The 20,894-nt window shown below is 32.9% G+C and overlaps 1 protein-coding gene across 2 annotated transcripts in view; it reads left to right on the top strand.

Moving 5' to 3' along the window:
- The window catches only part of Cad87A (cadherin 87A), an 890,323-nt gene that overhangs the window by 807,219 nt on the left and 62,210 nt on the right, over window positions 1-20,894 (top strand). For both annotated transcript variants that reach the window (XM_081726161.1, XM_081726156.1), the window contains exons 12-14: window positions 13,439-13,550; window positions 14,850-15,005; window positions 16,916-17,080. In XM_081726161.1, the coding sequence (XP_081582287.1) occupies window positions 13,439-13,550; window positions 14,850-15,005; window positions 16,916-17,080 (433 nt within the window). The remainder of the gene's footprint in view (window positions 1-13,438; window positions 13,551-14,849; window positions 15,006-16,915; window positions 17,081-20,894) is intronic.

Below are 20,894 nucleotides of genomic sequence, written 5' to 3'. Positions count from 1 at the left end.
GTATAGCTATACGATCTTGTTGATGTTGACTTCCTATAGTTCGTAGTGAAACATTTCTTACCTTTACTGAAAAGTAAATCAAAGTAACTTAAGCAATCGTTATACATTTTTTAATCTACTGTGAATTTTATCTTGGGATCAGTGATATTTAATTCTTTTAAAAGAAATTAATTTATTAAACAGAAGTGCTTAGTATATTTTAATTCTTCCTTTGGCAAATTTTTATTCGAATATGTTTATTATTACACTATCCAGCAAGGAAAACAGAGGATTGTCCATAACTAAGCCTTCCTGTTCCTTTTAAACCCAATTGACATTTTGTATTGAAACAGAATTCTAATAATTCAATGATTTCGTAAATTTCCAAAATATGAAAATTTATTAGTTTGTAACCAATTCTGCATGCGAAAAATAACCAAATTTATTGGAATAGAATTATACATGTTAACTAGTTCAATAGAAATAATTTTGAGGTTATTAATGTTTATAAAAGAGCAAATTTGAATTTTTAGAACATAAGTTTGATTTTAGTTAACTATTTGTCAGATTGACTTTTACTGGAAACCATTGGCCTTAACAGTACACTTGTTTTATGTATTTTTGGCGGCCCGTAATCTATTGGATGTGTAGCGACGGAACACCATTTTGCCAGTTTATTGCTATTATCAAATTTGTAAACTGCATCTGTAATATTGAACACAACGAAATCTTAAAAAGGCTTGGTTTTGTGGCACATTAAAGAAAGAACTAAAATTATATGAATTATATATAATGTTGAGGCATGTCATTGATTTTATTTAGAAAGATATTATTTTTGGTAAAGGAAGTATATTTAATAAATTGAATGTTAAGAAACTAAATGTTATCACGTAACGTAAACACGTGTGTGTGTTTATGTGTTGACATCAATGTTGTGTGTATGTAATGAATGTTTCGCTGCGGCTAGACGCTTGGTCGTCAGTTCGCAAGATATTGTAATTTGTATTTGTAATGTTTTTGAATTGTCATCAGATTGTCCCATTGTAACATTGACACACTTTGACTGTGATATAATCGTTGAGTTCGCAGAAATTTGTAAGTCTGAGAATTTGATCACGATGTAATTCGGGTGAAACCAACGTTTTACCAATAGCTGAGATATACAGAAAGTCGATGACAATGAATTCCAGGATGTCTGGAATCTTCGTATAAAACCTTATAGTTTTTAGAGATTGGGATCAGTCTCTGTGGATCAGTCTCGAGGATCAGTCTCCGGAGATCAGTCTCAGAGGACCAGTCTTAGAGCATTTGTCTCAGAGTTCAGTCTAAGAGATCATCGTACATCGAGTATTCTCATAGTTACTCATGTCACAGTAGTTACTTCTCTGTGATTCTAAGTCCAGGATTAGATCAGGAGATCTAATAGTTCAGCAGACCATTATAGTGGATAATGGTACACAATAGTCGACCATTCTAGACTATTGGCAGCAATATAGAGATCGTCCAGAACATCGAGAGCAGTTCCAGTCATCAGTTGTATAAAGGTACGTGTATCTCAGCTATGTTTGAGTTCATCGTGGTTAACTTCCTAGCTGCTTAAAGATATGTGATCTTGCGTTTATATTCAGTCGACGATCAATCACAATAGTACACAAGCTTTAATGAAAATACAAAGTATTAATTCAAAGTCAATTAATGTGGTTTCTTTCCGTCATCCTGTACCTACTCATTCTAGATGGTGAGTAGCAGCGATCTTCGACCGTCATTTAACAGTTCATCCCCATGCTATATAGGCACGACGGTGGAAGGTTGTTATGGTAGAGATGCTGGTTTTTGTAGCGATCCTAGGGCAGTTTTATGGTGGAGATATTTTGGTTCGATTCCCGAACAGTGCTAAAAGTAGGTCGCACCAGTCTTATGGTGAAAATAGCTATGACTCGAATCCCGAAACGGAATAATTTTAGTGTTAAGAATATATTTTATTAGGTTATGGTTAAGTTCGGTTTATATTTACGTTATTTAGTATGTTAAGAGTTTGTATTATAATCGTTCATCACTTAAAGACGAGATATGGTTCGGATCTCGAATGACTAAGGCAATTGACTCAAGTAGAATAAGTAATACGTTAACCCTCACCACCCACCCGCACTTCGTAATTAAAAGTTAAATTAAGTATTAAGTTAAATGAATGAAAGAACTGTGTTAACTAGAGCACAGAAAGCGAGTAAGGGAATAAATATTGATGTGAATAATTTATTTGGTGTGAGGACATCGGAAGGACGAAATACTTCTTGTAGTCACGATAAAGTCGCGAGTCCTAAAAATTGTTTTGAGTAGAGAACCAGTTTTTAATTTCCCAAGTAGTCCGGTGACGAAATCTGTATCGGAAGACTTTCCTTCAATCATAAATTTAGATCCGAAGTTAATAAATAGTGAAAATAAGAATTTTACGATGGCGTCTAACATTACGTTTTATGCAGATATTAATAAATTGCCTAAATTCGATCTCAAGAACGATAATGACATCGTGTCGTTTTTCGATGAATTTGACGATGCTTGTCAAATGGCAGGCATCGCCGAAAGCAAACGAAAGGAATTACTGCCCAATATTTTCAAAGGAGTAGGGAGGCAATGGATTAAATTGTTCCTGAAACGGAGAAACACGGCAGAAATGCAGTATAAAGAGTTGCAGTCGGAAATAGTAGACGAGTTTACGAAATCTAATGTAACAATAGACATTGAAGATAAAATTAAGGAGCGGTTACAGCATGAAGACGAAGCTGTAATTAATTACGTTTATGACATGCTCGTTCTTTGTGAACGACTAGATTCAAAAATGAATGATATTAAGAAGATAGGTATTATAGTTGGAGGTCTACATCCATACTATATGGAGAAGGTAGGAACGCGAGAATACTCTAGCTTAGACAAATTCGTGGAGGATTTGCAGAAGATAGAAAAGAATAAGTGTAAAATAGCAAAGCGTGTGAAAAAGGAATCCGGTAAAGTTACAATCAAAGATCTAGTAAAGAAAATTAGAGAGCAAGTAGAAGATGACGAGAGTGGATCTGATTCAGATCACTTAGTTGTAAGAAAACATAAAGAAGAAAGTAAAACAAGAACCTCCGAGTATTACACAAATCGCGGAATTAGAAAAGAAAATAGACAAATTACAGTTAGCATTGTCGGCAAAAACACAAGACGAAGAGAAACAAGAGAATAACGTGAGAAAGCAAGGGAAAAATCAGTATTTTAGGAATAATAAGCAGAATAGAGGTGGTTATCGAAATAATTACCGTGGTAATGGAAATAAAAATAAGAATTGGCACAGTAATAGTAACAAAAGTCAAAACAACAATAGAGGTAATAATGGTTATTACAATAAGCGAGGTAATCGAGGAAATTTTTGGAGAAACAATAGAGGACGTGGTCAGCAAGGAAACTGGCAAGGGAATTGTCAGAATTCGTGTTGTCACCAGTCTTATAATTTCGAAAACCCGAATCAGCAGAGATTTGTGCAAGTGGTACCAGCACAAGTAAATGGTACTACTTACTATCAAACACCAGGCTCGAGTAATTTAAACGGAACACATCTGTAAATGGGAGAGGCGCATTTACAGGCAATCGAAATGTCCGAATAAGAGAAATAATTGCCTCAGTTAATTTAGACAACAACATGGTATATTTACCATTAGAAATCGATGATAGACAGATCAAAGCGTTACTCGATAGTGGGTCGCAAATTTCAATAATTAACGAGAAATTAGTGCCACCGAGTGCAAAAATAATCCCACAACAAACTAAGATCAAAGGAATTACGCAAAACACGCTGGTAATTAACAAATTAGCCATAATTAAGTTCAAAATTTTAAATCAAACGTTTCATCAGGCTTTTAGAATAATAAAAGACTTCCCATATCAAATGTTGATTGGGAATGATTTTTTGCAAACACAAAATTGTAGAATTGATTATGGAACTAGTAAAATTATTGTTCAAAGATTTGGGAAACCAATTAAACATTGTAGAAACGATCAGGAAACCAGAACAGTTTCTGATAATGTTGCAATTAGTATAAAATCAAGTTTAAAGCCAAAATGGGTTCTTGGTCATAGGGTGAAGTTGTTACCAAGAACTAGGACAACTGTTGAAGTTAACCTAGTTAATTCTTGGGAGAACAATGAATTTCTATTAGAGCCAGATAAATTATTAGAATCTCAATATAACATATTTGTACCTAGAGTAATTTTGTCGAATGAAAATAGGTGTTTAGAAGTAATCAATCCGTCAAATAAGACGATCATGTTGACGAAAAATTTAAAAATTGGAGATGCAGAAGCATGCATGAATGAATCGGAATTAAGACAAGAAGGATTATCAGAGGATGAAATTGAAGAGGTGTTAGAGGCGAGAAAAAACTACGATAAATCACGGTTAAAATTTGGCAATAATACTAAACCAGAAATCAAAAAGAGATTAGAGAAATTGTGCTACGATTACGCAGATGTTTTTGCGTGGCGAGAAAACGAATTAGGAAGAGTCAAGGGAGTAGAACATAAGATAGAGTTGGAAACGGAAGTTCCGTTTCGACGTCAACAGTATCCAATACCGATAGCTATGAAAGATAAAGTTAAAGAACAGATAAACATTTTACTCGAACAAAACATCATCGAGGAAAGTAGTAGCTCGTATAACTCACCTATGTTATTCGTAAAGAAGCCAAACGGATCGATTAGGGCCTGCTTGGACTGTAGATTGCTGAATCGGCACGTACGGTTCCATTCCGTGGCGTTGCCGCCTATCCATCAGATTCTTACAAGTATGGGTGGTCACAAATTCTTTAGTGTGTTGGACATTAAGAGTGCCTATCATACGGTATCAATTTCTAAGGATTCTAGGAAGTATACAGCATTCAATATTCCAGGCGTAGGAGCGTATCAATACTCGAAATTACCGATGGGATACATTCAATCGCCCGCTATATATACAAAAATCATGGCAATGACATTAGCTAACGTTCATCCGGAGGCGGTGTCATTTTACATGGATGATATATTTTTATATGTAAACAATCAGGAGAAGATGGTATCTGTGTTACACTCAGTTTTTCGAAGGTTAAGGAAATATGGTTTAAAGTTATCAGTAGAGAAATGTCACTTCATGGAAGAGAAGGTAATGGCTTTAGGTCACATTGTGAGTGAAGCTGGTTACGAAATCAGTCCTAAAGTGATTCAAGCAATAAAAGCTTGTAAGCCACCTACAAGCGCGAAAGAGTTGAAATCATTTCTTGGTTTGACTAATTATGTGAGGAAGTTTTGTAAAAACTACGCGGAAATGACATCTAATTTCCAACAATTATTAAGAAAAAACCATAAATTTGTGTGGACGGAAGAACACCAACTTAGTTTTGAAAAACTAAAGGAAGCGTTAATGAGTGCACCTTTATTGGCACCTTTCCGTGAAAATCTGGAAACTAGAGTGTATACGGATGCATCTACAAAATCAATAGGGGCTGTACTTATGCAGAAACAATTGAATGGAGAGTGGACACCTATAGCGTATTATAGCAGAGTATTGAGACCAAACGAAACACGAAGACATATAGTGGAACTAGAAATTTTGGCCGTAGTTAGTGCTTTTAAAGCATTTAACTATTATTTGTACAATAAAGAATTTGAGCTATACACTGATTGCAGGTGTATAAAATACCTTCAAACAACGCCAAAATTATCGCCGAAACTGTTACGGTATAGTTTAGAGATGGCACAGTATCAGTACACGCCAGTACATTGTCCAGGAGAGAAAAATCCTAGCGATGTATTATCAAGAAACACGAACATCCAACCAACTGATGAGGACATCGATTTAGATGCGTTACCAGTCAAGACAGAAGACCTTGAAGTCAACATCACGTTCGACGAAGATGTGGATGTAGCTGAGTTGCAACGGAAAGACCCTTTCTTCGGTTCAATAATGAAGGCTATAGAACATCCGGAAGAAGCAGATGAAAAATCAGAAAAGCAGGCACGCTGGTATGAAATTAAGGACGGAAAACTTTTCAGAACTCAGAAGATGGCTAATGGGAAGAAATTCCTATTATGCATTCCTTTTTCTTTGAGGGAACAAGTTTTCAAAAACTTGCATTGTTCGATATACGGAGGAGGACATTATTCCTACACGAAGTGTTATAATCGAGCATTGAAATCCATCTATTTCCCAAACATGAAAAGATTTTTCCAAGAGAAGGTCAGCCAGTGCATCAGTTGCCAAATTCAGAAACGTAAAGCTGGTAGGACACCACTGCATCCGCAAACATACCCGAGTTATATGCCATTCCAGCATGTAACTATGGATGAGATTGGGCCGTTTAAAAGATCGAAAAATCACAGGAATAAATATGTTATTGTATTCGTTGACAGTGCTACTCGATACGTAATTGCAAGAGCAGTTCCTGCTATAACTTCTGAAATTATAGCAGAAGCAATTTTTGAAGAATTAATTACAAAACATGGGATTCCTGAGATTCTTGCGATGGACCGGCATAGCACACACCGGAGCCGAGTGATGGAAGAGATGGCTGAACGGTTTGGTATGCGGTTGAATTTTGCCAATACAGATGCCCATTATAATATTGGAACATCGGAGAGAGCCATCGGGTCAATTCAACAAATTATGAAGCACTATATAGACCGTGAGTTTACAAACTGGGACGAGATCTTACCTTCAATTGTGTTTACCATGAATACACAGATTCATGACGGGACCAAACACTCGCCATACTATTTGCTTACAGGGCGTGAACCCAGAACGTTCTTGGAACAGAATCTGGACATACCTTGTGAGTATGTAGAAAACGAAGAGCGAATACGAAATGTAAAGGAAGCAAGGAAGATCGCGTATCAGAATTTGCAGAAGCGGTTCAAATCCCAAAAGAAACAAATTGAGAAGAAGTTCTCTCAACCAAACTTCGACGTGGGACAAAAAGTTTGGATTCGTGAAATGCCAAGAGCAGGCATTCCAGCTTGTTTTGGAAAACGATATAACATTCGAGGAGTAATAGTGCAAAAGTTGAATAATAACTCATATAAGGTGAGATACGAGACTAAGAAAGGACAAGAGAAGACGGATTCAGTTGACATAAGACGTTTGAAACCATTTGTAAGTGCAAATGAGGAAGATTCGGATAGACCAGAGGAAGAGTCGGATTTAGACAGTGATGTCTAATAAAAAAAAACAACGCGGGGAAAAACCAAAAAGTTTTTCAAAAGGACTACATCACGAAGAAGAAAAAAAAAGTTTTTGCAACTACGAAAACACGAATAAGTTTTTAGTAGACAAGTTTAATATTTTTTTTTGTTAGGTATCTGTAAACAACATGTTTTTGTCAGTGAAACAGCGAGTTGGACCGCTGTTTATCAACAAAAGTCCGTGTCCCGAAATCAAAGTAAATGTTGATTTCCATCTGAAAATCCCTTAACTGGTAAAAGTATATTGTTTACAGAGCGTAAAGTGACTAGGAAATTAGAGAATTTTTTTTTAAATTAGAGAGATATCTAGTAAATATATTTAAATTTTGTTGAAATAATCCAAGGTACACATACAAAGTAAACTAAATAAATGAAAACATAAGTATTAAATAAATAAGAGATATAAAAATAATTAAAAATAAATAAGTAAATTCAGAATAGTAATTCTAAGTTTTAATTGTTACAGTTACCATCATGTTCAAGATTGTCGTTTGTCTAGTACTATTGATTAGTATTGGGGTAGCTGAAGAAGAACATCAACAAATAACATTATCAGATATTGGACTAGCATTGACACAGAATGCTTATGCTGTTCATGCGACGAACATGGTGTTTACGACCGTTAAAATGCATTTAAATTTTCAAGAATCAGTGCCAGTACACGACAAATGTACTGACGCATACGAGATTTTAAATGATTATGCAGTAAAAGAGAGAGAGTTTAGACAGAATATAGTTAATTTATTGCCATGCCATTTTGTCTATGAAAATGGTATAACGAGATGTAATAATAATCACAGGAATAAAAGATTTATATTTTCGTGGTTACTGGGATTGTCGTCCATTGGTTTATCGACGTATAATTTAATACATAATAAACAATTGTCTCAGTCTATTGATAAGTTAAGTAAACATGAGAATGTATTAACTAATGAAATTAAAAATCTAAAAGAATCATTTAATAATGAGATAACAGTAGTCCACGGGATAGTCGTAAAAGTACAACAGGTGTTGCAAGATTTTAAAAATAAAATTCAGGAGCTATACTGTTATTTGCATCAATCCCAACGCAGGATAATGGCAAACTTGTTTGTTCATCTTGTACAGGAGAGAGTAAATAAAATAGTAAATAGCATTTTAAATAATGAGTTAACATATCATATATTATCTAATGCTGATGTTAAAAAGTTAATTAATTTTCATGATGTGTTGAAAAATACTATTTATAGGTCAGACATTGGAATGTTTTACCAAATGTCTAGCGTATATCTAGTAAAATACCATTACGAAGAAAATAATGTTGATTTAATAATAAAGACTCCGATAATATATGATACTAGTATTTCAATAATGTGTGACGTTACATCAATGGGCTACTTAATAAATAATACAAGAATATTTTATCAATTACCGGAATCAGTCTATTTGGCTGAAGGTAAATTTCACTCATTGGATAAAAGTAAATGCGAATTTAAAAGTTTTCTATATTTTTGTGAGAGCATAACTATGGATCGTGAATCGAAATGTTTAAATAATATTATTTTAAATAATTCTCTAGAAGGATGTCAACAGAATTCGGAAAAATTTTTGGGGAATGTGATATTCAGATATACACACGCTGGTGTGATGTATTCTTCTATTGAAGAAGCGTACATGACAAAAGTGGGTGTACATCAAGAAGTTACTTCAACAAAACTTGATCAAACCAAAGCTAAATCAAATTTCATAAACTATGATAAATTTGATAACATAATAATTGGAGAGCTGGTCATTCCATCCAAACGGATAATTCAGATTCAAAATAAACATATTAAACTGATCGGTAATTGGACTGAGAGACAAATAAATTTCACCTTGCATACGCAAGAGCTAAATAGTTTAACTGAAAAATTGTTAAAATTGAAAGTCGATACTTCGATCCCAGAACTACATTTAAAAACAGACTATATCATGTATGTAATTTTTGGAGTAATAATATCATTAATTTTGACAACAATATTGTTATTAGTACTGTATTGTAAGCTTTATAGAGCAATACGGAAGTATAAAATTCAAAATCAGGAATAATAATAATAATAATAATAATAATAATAATAATAATAATAATAATAATCATAATAATAATAATCATCAAAAAGTAATAATAAAGTAAGTGTAGTATGTAAATCAATATCGTATGTGCCTTGGGTTATGAAAAAAAAAGTTTTTACATTTATGGATATGGAGAAGAATGGAGTTTATTTTGAAAAAAAAATCTAAGTTGCAATAAAAAACCTGAAAAGGAATATCGGATTAACTTTTAAGACAATTGGTAATATGTAGACATACTTACCTACAGCATGAAGTAGTTGTGAGTTGAAAAGCCTTTGGTTATGTCATCCTAGATAAAACTAGGATTGGTCTAGTTGAGTCGGTGAAAACGATTAAATCGTTGCATAAAAAATGGTTACGTAGTACTAATACGGCAAAACTCTTTGTTTTGGTTGAAAAGAAGCAATAGAAAATAAGCATAGATAATAGATCATCATAGATAAGCATAGATAAAAGTATGTAAATAGATAATAGCTAAGTTAAATAACATCAGAAGATTAGTGAAATCAGTAGCTTCAAGCTATAGAAAACAAAAGCGAAAAGAAGAAAAAGAGAAAAGTTGTCTATTAGTAAAGCTAGATAAATAGACAAATCATAGATAAAGTAGATGCTAGTGTTATAAACTAGTTCAAGTAAGCTTACAAATCTACAATAAGAAGTCGTTAAAAGTACGAAAAGTGTAAAAAGTCGTTAAAAAGAAGTAAATAGTTTCAATAGAAAAGTAGGAAAATCATAAATAAGAGATGAGAAATAGTCGGAAATAGAATAAAATCATAATGCATCATATCAATAATCATCATTGACTTGTATGAAAACACATTATTTTTATCAAAATTCATTTTCTAAATTCACGTTTTTTTTTAAAAAAATGAGAGAAGAATTATTGATTTATTATTATTATCGAATGATCAATTGGCGTATAGATTATTTGTATAATAATAAGTTATTGTATTCAGTTGATGAATATCTTTGATATTCATGAGGATACAATACTCCGTTTAGTAGTTTTCTGTTTTCTAAAACATACTACTTGCGATGTGCCGACGGAAGCCTGTTGCTTGCAGCTCGTGCGGACGAGAGAGGATGCGTTGCTAGGGGGCGTGACTTACGAGAAGATGGCCGCCGTCTTAGCAACGAAACCACTCCCACTGTGGATGAGTGTTTCTCATTTACATTGTTTTTGATGCTTTATGAATGATTTCTAAGTACAGAGAGCGTTGGAATGTTAAAATAAGATAGATTGAACATCAATAAAGATAATTGCACCTACAAACAACGTTAAAACTAGTAATAACGTGTATTTAAGAGCTGAAATATGCACGAAAATGTAGGATGTTACGACTTTAAAAAAAAAGACAATAACAGCGTCAAACGATTGAAAATGTAACAGGGATAGCATTTTTGTATCCGAATAGGTTACATAACGATTAGAACACTAGTCATTATTTAGAATATGCATCGATTATGCATTTTATAGAGAATAATGAACGATTAATGAACATTAATATTAGGCCTATGCTAAAAGTATGAATATATTGTTCAGAAGAGAGTCATAGACCGCGATATAGTTATATTAGTTTTTAAGAAAAATAAGAACGCGATTTCATACTTAGTTATCTATATTTACAGGTATTATGGAAAAGAAGTTTACCGTACTTGCTATTGCTTTAACATCAATAACAGCCTTAGTACTAGCAACGTCTATAATTATCATTTATTTAATTATTAAATTACGTAGATTTAGTAGAAGGAAAAAACAGGAAGGAAGAGTAGAGAATAAAAAGGTGTATGACGATATTAGTAACGTAGAAAACTGCGGATTATTTCCAATCTATGCAGAAATAAATAAAAACCACACTAAAAAGCACACTATTTGCACAAAACAAAATGCAGATCACTATCTCAAGCAAAAAGAGGAACCACAAGGTAACTTGAACATTGTTGGTATGCACTGCACCAAAACCAAAGAGGGATGTATCACAAATCACGAATTATCCGATTTTGAAGCGGAAAAAACGGATAAACATTTTGTCACAAACTTGAAACACGAAAAACTGTACATTCGTCCATGCGACGTAGTGGTCCTGTGAACATTTTGCCGAAATTTTCACGAAAAATGCGGAGCACGTATTCAAAGTTAACTTTATCCATCGAAGCAACGCGGCAAACAGGATAAGACGTGGAGGATTTTCAAGATCAGTGTCACAAAACGTTGCTGACACAACATTTTCGGAAGGAAGTGCATCAAGAGTTGCTAACTCTATAGATAGCAAACTTACCATAAGTGAAGTGAATAATATTTTTAAATTTTATTTTTGTGTTCTAAAATCAGGCAACGACAAGAGACGTTGTTGATTAGTGTATTAGTGGTTTATAACAACATATCTAGTGTATAATGAAGTGCATTATATTTATGGAAAGCATCAGTGATATGGTCACTGATATTAGTGGAAACTATGCGGAGACAATAAACACTGAGTTGAACTTTGCGACTGAATTCAGTGGAAACTTTCCAAGAACGAGAACGAGAAAATATATGTATGTGCAGTTCCGAGCACAGGAAATGCAACACGATTTCAAGTAGTTATATATGTAACTCAATAGATGGCAGGAGCTCATATTTTTATGAGGACTCTTGACAAGTATTTTTTTTAAAAGGAAACAATGATTGTAAATAAATAATGTTTTTATGATTTCTTTTACATGTGATAAATGAATATAAAGATATACAGGGTGATGGTTGAATATATGTAATTATTTTACGGTCAATTTCAGGGAAGAAATTGAGTCGAGAACGGAGTTCTCTCATTTTGAAGGAGGGGCATGTTGAGGCATGTCATTGATTTTATTTAGAAAGATATTATTTTTGGTAAAGGAAGTATATTTAATAAATTGAATGTTAAGAAACTAAATGTTATCACGTAACGTAAACACGTGTGTGTGTTTATGTGTTGACATCAATGTTGTGTGTATGTAATGAATGTTTCGCTGCGGCTAGACGCTTGGTCGTCAGTTCGCAAGATATTGTAATTTGTATTTGTAATGTTTTTGAATTGTCATCAGATTGTCCCATTGTAACATTGACACACTTTGACTGTGATATAATCGTTGAGTTCGCAGAAATTTGTAAGTCTGAGAATTTGATCACGATGTAATTCGGGTGAAACCAACGTTTTACCAATAGCTGAGATATACAGAAAGTCGATGACAATGAATTCCAGGATGTCTGGAATCTTCGTATAAAACCTTATAGTTTTTAGAGATTGGGATCAGTCTCTGTGGATCAGTCTCTGTGGATCAGTCTCCGGAGATCAGTCTCAGAGGACCAGTCTTAGAGCATTTGTCTCAGAGTTCAGTCTAAGAGATCATCGTACATCGAGTATTCTCATAGTTACTCATGTCATAGTAGTTACTTCTCTGTGATTCTAAGTCCAGGATTAGATCAGGAGATCTAATAGTTCAGCAGACCATTATAGTGGATAATGGTACACAATAGTCGACCATTCTAGACTATTGGCAGCAATATAGAGATCGTCCAGAACATCGAGAGCAGTTCCAGTCATCAGTTGTATAAAGGTACGTGTATCTCAGCTATGTTTGAGTTCATCGTGGTTAACTTCCTAGCTGCTTAAAGATATGTGATCTTGCGTTTATATTCAGTCGACGATCAATCACAATAGTACACAAGCTTTAATGAAAATACAAAGTATTAATTCAAAGTCAATTAATGTGGTTTCTTTCCGTCATCCTGTACCTACTCATTCTAGATGGTGAGTAGCAGCGATCTTCGACCGTCATTTAACAGTTCATCCCCATGCTATATAGGCACGACGGTGGAAGGTTGTTAATAATGTGTGAACAAAAATTTGTGGCACATTATATGAAAAGAACTAAAACTTTTACAAAACTTGCAAGAAACTACATTTTGCAATATACTTGACCATAAACTTCCAACAGTTTTAGCTGTTCAATGATAGCAGATAAAAATGAACTACGGTATTAAATATTGTATCAGGCTCTTCCAATAAGAATAAATTGTATAGATAGGCGTTAACTTTCATCGTTAAGTGTTCTTGTAAGAAAATACATTTCAACCGTGTGTTTTTCTGACTGGATGTTTTAGGTTTGCTGTGAACAATAGAACGGGTGTGATAACTGTTGGAGAATGTGAAACACCAGGATCTGGAGACTGTTTGAATTTCGAAAAGCGGCCCATTTACTTTCTCTCATATAAGGTAAGATATTGTGTGCACAAGAAAAGTACATCTCATTTATTAAGTGATACTTATTTTACACGGTAATTAAAAATAAGAGAGTTTTTTTCCTTTTTTATTAATCGTTACTTTTGTTAAGTTGAAAGAAAATAAATAATACACGAGTAATGAAACCTTTTTGTTCTAAGTAATTGTGCATGTACAGATATATTTTATTGGTATATTAAAAGCAAATCATCGCAATATGAGTCCAGGATACATGTAACAGAAATTTTTAACCTAAATTCTTGGATAATATTAACCCAAATAACTTACTTATTGTGACGCGGCTCTGTAGTAGTAGTATCTTACCAGAAATTGTTCACGTATTATCAAAAATTACGTATGTAGGCTCTTCCGCTGACTCTTCATCATGTTGGCATTCGTTATTTCAAAAGTTGCGTTGGGATTTTTTTTCTAATTACTTCTAAAAGAATGAACAATTTTATTTCAGTACTGCTTTTTTTTTTTTTTTTTTTTTTTTGTAATTTAAGGAAAGTGTGAGGTAGTTAATGAGTACAGGGAAAATATTTTAATTGGTTAATTCATTCGGAACTTATTAGCAAAAGCAATTTCGTCAGAGACTATTAATTTCTAAACGTGAATGTACAAGCAGAAATAAAAAAAAATTGATTTTGTTACAATAATTAATTACAATTTTCCTGTTTGAACAAAATTAAGTAAATTTTGCTATTTCTTAAATTTCTATAATGTTCTCTAAAGTATCTATAAAAATACATTATTGAATTTTGGCAATTATTTGACAACTTTTCATTTAACATTTTTTTTTTTTTAACGAAGTGAATACTAAGACAATATTTATCACGTTAACCAAAATTGCATATTTATAGTGGCCATTCACCTCAATATTTACAAAACATTAAAGAAAACTGTGCATTGATCTAATCTATAAGGAAAGTTCTTGAAGCTGATCTTCATATACTATACTTTATTGACAGATTTTATTTCTTTATACATAAAGAAAGTAATAAATAAAATAGTCAACGTTATGGTGAACTCTCAATTGTACAGAACCTCGCTATCTTTTATCGATGATTATAACAAAAACTCGAACCTAGTTGTCTTAGACCATTATTACATCAAAATTAATACTGCGTTAATATTCACAATACTACCATTATGGAAGAAATGCAAATTATTGTAATTGTTCTCCGTAATACCGCATTAGTTGAGTATATAACCAATGAAGATTTTAATAAATATGGAATACATTTAAATCATACTGAATTAAAAATGGGTATATTTGTATATTTTTCTAAGGCTACTGATGATGATGGAGCTGGACAGAGCACAGTTGTTCCTCTTAAAATATCATTATTGGATAGCAACGATAATTCCCCAGAATTTACTCATTCCAGCTATAGAGCAGTAATTGATGAAGGAGCTAATAAATTTGAACCAAGGCTAAAGGTTCAGGTAAGTATCGCTTTGCATTTTCATCACTGTCACTTGGGAGAGAATTTATTATTATTATTATTATTATTATTATTATTATTATTATTATTATTATTATTATTATTATTATTATTATTAAAATTATATACTTTGGCAGACAATTCCCATTCAGAAATTAAAATAACTAGTTATGAGAGAGCGTTAAATTTAGAATTGTTTGCAATAAAAGTTGTTAATAGAGTGCAACATACAATAATATCGTAAAACATTGCTCATTTTTTCTTTTACAAGTGATATTCTCTTACTCGTGGATGATTTGAAGAGGTAAAAGAAGCATAACTTCTTTCTCTTTTAAATTTTCATTGTAAATCAAGTACAGAAATATTAAACATCGGAGGAAATGAGTGGCTTAAATAAATAAATAAATTTTAAAAAAACGTATACACGTATTTTTCAATTGTCTGAACTGGTAAATGTTTCGACCGTTACTTTCATTTTCAATTTTTTTCTTCTTGTAACGTTTTCCTGTCTCTTGTGTCTGTTGTTATGGTTATCGTGATGAATTGTTTTGATTGCGTTATTCCATTTTTCACATTACACTAATTTAGTCACCATTCTGCTTCGAATATTTCTTTTCTTTCTAATTATTGACCTCATTTGTTTACGACTACAAATACTTTTCATATAACTAACTAACTCTATGGTCTCTGGAACCCGGAGGTTCAATGCCGCATTCACAAAAGCCGCATTCTATCCTTACCGATCTGGATCCAGTTGGTACTTTGTATTTATATTCCTGAGAGATCCATCTTAATATTTATTGTCCTCCCATCTGGGCCTAGGTCCTACTAATGGTAGTTTTCCGATTGGACTTCCAGTTAAAACTTTGAAAGCGTTCCTACTTTCTTCTATTCTGGCTACATGATCTGCCAATCTGAGTCTCCTATACTTGACAACCCTAACAATGTTTGCTAAACTGTATAAATTATATAGTTTCTCATTATGAAGTTTCCGCCACTCTCCATTCCCATTACTCTTGGGTCCGAATACTCGTCTCAAAATCTTGTTTTCAAATACTTTTAGTCTACATTCTTCTCTCAAAGTAAGCGACCATATTTTGCAACCATATAGGACAACAGGCATTATTATTATTTTATATATTTCAAGTTTCAAATTCCTCGACAGAATACGCGACGACAAAAGATTTTGAACTAAATAGTAACACAAATTCTCTACTTTTAGTCGACATTTAATATCTTTATGAATATGGTTTTCGTCTGTTAATATTGATCCTAGATATTTGAAAGTATCCAATTTATCAAAATATTTGATATTTTAACGCATCCATACTTTGCCGTATTACGGTCCCGACGAACTTCCATGCATTTAGTTTTCTCTGCATTTATGTCTAAACCCATGTCCATGCAAGCGTTTAATAGGTCCTCTGCATTTCTTTCCATTGTTCTCCTATCATTCACTATGAAATTCACATCATCAGCATACGCCATAACCAGGTGAATACCATTCAGCTCAAGGCTCTGGTTGCTCTAGGTATAATTTTCATACATAAAACTGTTTTTTCAAAAACAAGCTCTCTCAGATGATAAATCTGATTTTCTATAATTTACTTCAATATTTTAATAATCCATATCAACTGAAGAAGAATATCATCAATAATTTCACAATTATTTTCATTAACTCTTAACACAATAGTAGAAATGCACTTATCATACATATTAAATGTCTACAATTTTATTTTATAAATGTTCTATAAGGCAAATAATATCTCTTCTTTTTGAAATTGGTTTTATTATATACTTATATAGTAGTCTCTATGAAATTAAATTGCATTAATAATTCATTTTTTTCAGTCAATATTATAGGTGCATCAAAATATCAATTATTCAGTTATAATACTTGTCTATTTCCAGGCAAAAGATCCAGACAAAACATCTGAAATTACATATTCAATAGTTGGAGGAAATATTAAGGAATTATTTACGATTGATTCGCACTCAGGGGAAATAACGATATCTGATCCAAGCGGTCTCAATATGACCAACATTGCAAATGATCTTATCATCTTAACAGTCCAGGTAGGAGATCGCATACCAGTTTAGTCGTAGCATGTAAACTAATTCCATCACTACAATTTGTTGTTATTATTGTACGATCTAGAATTGTAGTTTACCTGTAACAAGTTTTAATTAAACAAACTTAAGTAAATTGCACTTTTTCTGTTACTATTAATTACATTCTGTAAGAAATTTGATTGGAGAGCAATTAGAGTATAGAAGTTGTAAGCAAAAATAATTGATCAGTATTAATTAAAGAATTTAATTTTATTACTACTATAAATAGATGTGCGGTCTTTACATATGAGAATTATGCTGCAACTTTATAAAAATATGGAGTGTGGTTTCTGACAAAATAAAACTTATGTGAAGATACTGAATAGGAAAATATTATTACATGAAACTACTAGTTTCTTTGCTTTAAATGTAACATAGTGTAGTACACACCTATAGGTGTTAATTTGTGTGTTATTTAAATATATATTCTTTGATATTTTGCAAGTTGATGCCATATTAATTAGTTGTATTATCTACAAATATCTTAGCATTTTTCTATCTGTTAGGTCTCAATACTTCGTAAATTATTACCTTCTGTCAGGTAATTTATTGAATTCGTCACAAACATTTGTGTGCAAATTCTTGTAATCTTGTAAGTCACTCCAGCTGCTATTGTTAAGTTCTATAAAGTTACATAAAAGTAAATAAATATCCTATATCCTAGAATATATATATATATATATATATATATATATATATATATATATATATATACATATATATATATATATATATACATCTTATCTTATCTTTACATAAAAGTAATTGGTCATTCTAGTTTAACATCACTTATCTTAGTGGTATTTTCTATCTGTAAAACAATAAATTTTGGAATTGATTCTTGAGCTCTTATGAAATATTGACATCATAAGAAGAAAATATAGAAAAAAAAATATCCCAGATCAGAATGCACTAACAATACATATATTTTGTAATAAATTGAAGAAAAGAACAGTTCAGTATCTTTTAACAAAAATTTTACACAATAATAAAAAATGACATATGAGTGAGTGACGTACGCATTCGTTATCAAATTAGGGTTGGTATTAGAAACTTGAACGCAAAAGAACGTTTGGACAAAATTTGTATGCTCTAGGATTCGAGATTGTTAACATAAATAAGGATCCTCATAACTTTGGAACTAAACGGTGTACCATACAATAATTTGTATTTGTACTCAGGTCAAAATCTGCTTATGTAGTAAATTTACTAAGGTCGATCAATGCCCTGAAAGGTACATGCTGTTCATTTCATGTTTCTTTTTTTCAAGAAAAAATCAGGTGAAGGACGAATAGGAATACTAGAATGTACAGATGGTTATCAAAATAATTGGAATACCCACAGTGTGTAATATGTAAGATGTGAGAGGTGGTAACATTGAGGATGCGTGCGCAGCACCTGGGTATTGTTAGTGATACGTTAGAGGATCCTTTATAATACGTCATATGGGATAGAACAGAGGCGTGTTTTGAAGCGAGCAAACAATGGTGAAATAAAAGGAGAGATTTCGCTGAGTTTCAAAGGGGCTAAATTGCGGGTACGCAGTTAGTTGGAGGAAGCGTATCTAACGTTGTCAGTATGTTAGGCGTATCCTGAGAAACAAAGTCCAAATGATGACGGCCTACAGAACTTATGACAAAACATCAGTGAAGAGTAATAGTTAGGGACGTGAAGTTTTCGTTTTATTTTATCTCTGAAATCGGTTATTTTTTGCCCAAAATCGGTGTTATTTTTCGCGATTTAATACATGAAAATAAGGGTTATTTGCTCTATTTTCTAATGGTTTTGAAAAGCAAGTATGTTGTAATCAGAGAAAGTGGTCTATGAAAGCTAATTAAAATAAAATATAATTTTAAAATTAAACGAATAATTTTAAATTTTGACATCTTAAGTTTAAAAGAATAAATTATGTTTTTGGACTTATCATCTGAGAAAAAATGGCTCGATACCCCTCCTAAACTTGGATTTATTTAATGTATAATTTGAATACATATATGAACTAAAACCACACTGCAGTGTTTCTTAACATTTTCTTCACTTTAAAAAGTCACAATACACTTATCTAAAAGTAATTCATAGCATAGTGTTTCTTAACATTTTCTTTACTTTTAAAAAAAATTAATTAACAATATACTTATTTAAAATGCAATTCATATAATTATCAACACACATGTTAACTTAATGGCGGATTTATAGTTTTGCCTCCTTACCGTAACTACAGACTTGTGTTCTGAAAAATATCTTTCAGAATTAACGTTGTAAGTTGGCAAAGATATTACTTCAATAGCACAGGCAGCAAAATCTTTATGTTCACTTTGCAGTACAAGGAGGATTTCCTGGAGATTCACTTCTTTTCCGTTATCTGCCGATCACACTATCTTTTAAGGAAAAGTAAGCTTTAGCGAGCTCTGGAGGTGACAGTTGATCCAACTCGTCTACACATTTCAGTTGCTTTAAAAATGCAGGTGTCACACTACTTTCAAGAATACACTGAGGGTTGAACACTTGGTGTAGCAACTGAAACGCGTCTTTAGAAGGGTCAGTTTCCATGAGATCTTCCAGTTTCTTCAGTAACACCAGACTCACACTGGTGAAGCTCTCTCACATTGTGGCAAAATCGACAATGTTGAAGTCGTTAAATCGGAGAAGATTCCACCTTTAACGGAGCGGAAACCATATTTAAGGTCTTGAAGTTTACTGAGCAGAAGGTGGGCAGTGGTGTACGTCGATCCTTCCAGAAAGTCAATGCTCTGAACTAGATCCGATACACGATCCAGCACAAAAATTGAAGAAACTTTTACCTTGCTTGCTTCTTCAGCGCTCAGATTGAAAATAAAATCCATTCCAGCATTTGAAATACGTCCCATGTCCTCTCTGTGCGATACATTCTATTTTAATTTAAGGTCAGTGCTCTTCTGACACACATTTGATCTTCGGGGAGCAGTGGACCGAACAGTGTGGAATTTACTCAGGGGCAAACTTTCACTAGCCAACCAGTCTAAAAATGACAGGACTGATGGTCTTCTGTGAAACACATTTTGTTGCAAAGAAAACATACCGGCCAACATGGCGATTACGCAGTGCATTTTATTTTGACAAAGTACCAAATTCACGTTATTTCGCGATTTAAAAACGCCAGAAACACCCTTCTACCATATATTTAGGTATACCTTTTAACAAAGAAATTTCAAATAATACTCATAAACTACAATAATTGTTATGGATACTATACATTTAAAATATAACAGTAAATTATAACAATACTTAATTTTTAAATTTAAATATATAATTATAACGTCAAAAGAAAAACTATGTCCAGGGACTAATATATATATAACTATCCTTATTAGAGTACAAACACCTCATCCAATACCTTTCCAGGTGGTAAAGTTGCAAGGACCAACGAGACGTTACCACATTGGATAGAAACAGATATGCGCTGTATTAGATAAGATGTGGAGTGAACTTCGCCGGAAACACAAGAAATGCGTCTCCATGGAATCAGTGTCATCCTATCCGGTCGCTTTCCATCCGAACAACAGCAACCAAAAGATTCTCGTATTGAAGGAATTCCAGCTGCGTTAAGGGCTCGTAGTATTATATCATTAACGGAGGAATGTCGGGCGAATCTACCAGCGCTCTTCATGCATGAAAGGCCATGCAGGCCACTTTGGTTAACCTAATCTGCACAAGCTGGAAAGCGATGAGGTTCACAAACAGCTAAACCTAAAAGTAAGGCAACAGCAATTCGAAAGCTTTCATTTGACAAATGAAGGTT

Source organism: Thermobia domestica, chromosome 1, assembly GCF_964235325.1.
Source record: "Thermobia domestica chromosome 1, izTheDome1.hap1.1, whole genome shotgun sequence".
In the NCBI taxonomy this organism is placed as follows: Eukaryota; Metazoa; Arthropoda; class Insecta; order Zygentoma; family Lepismatidae; genus Thermobia; species Thermobia domestica.
Note: the sequence above shows the minus strand (reverse complement) of the source record. Positions and strands in the feature narration are given on the sequence as shown.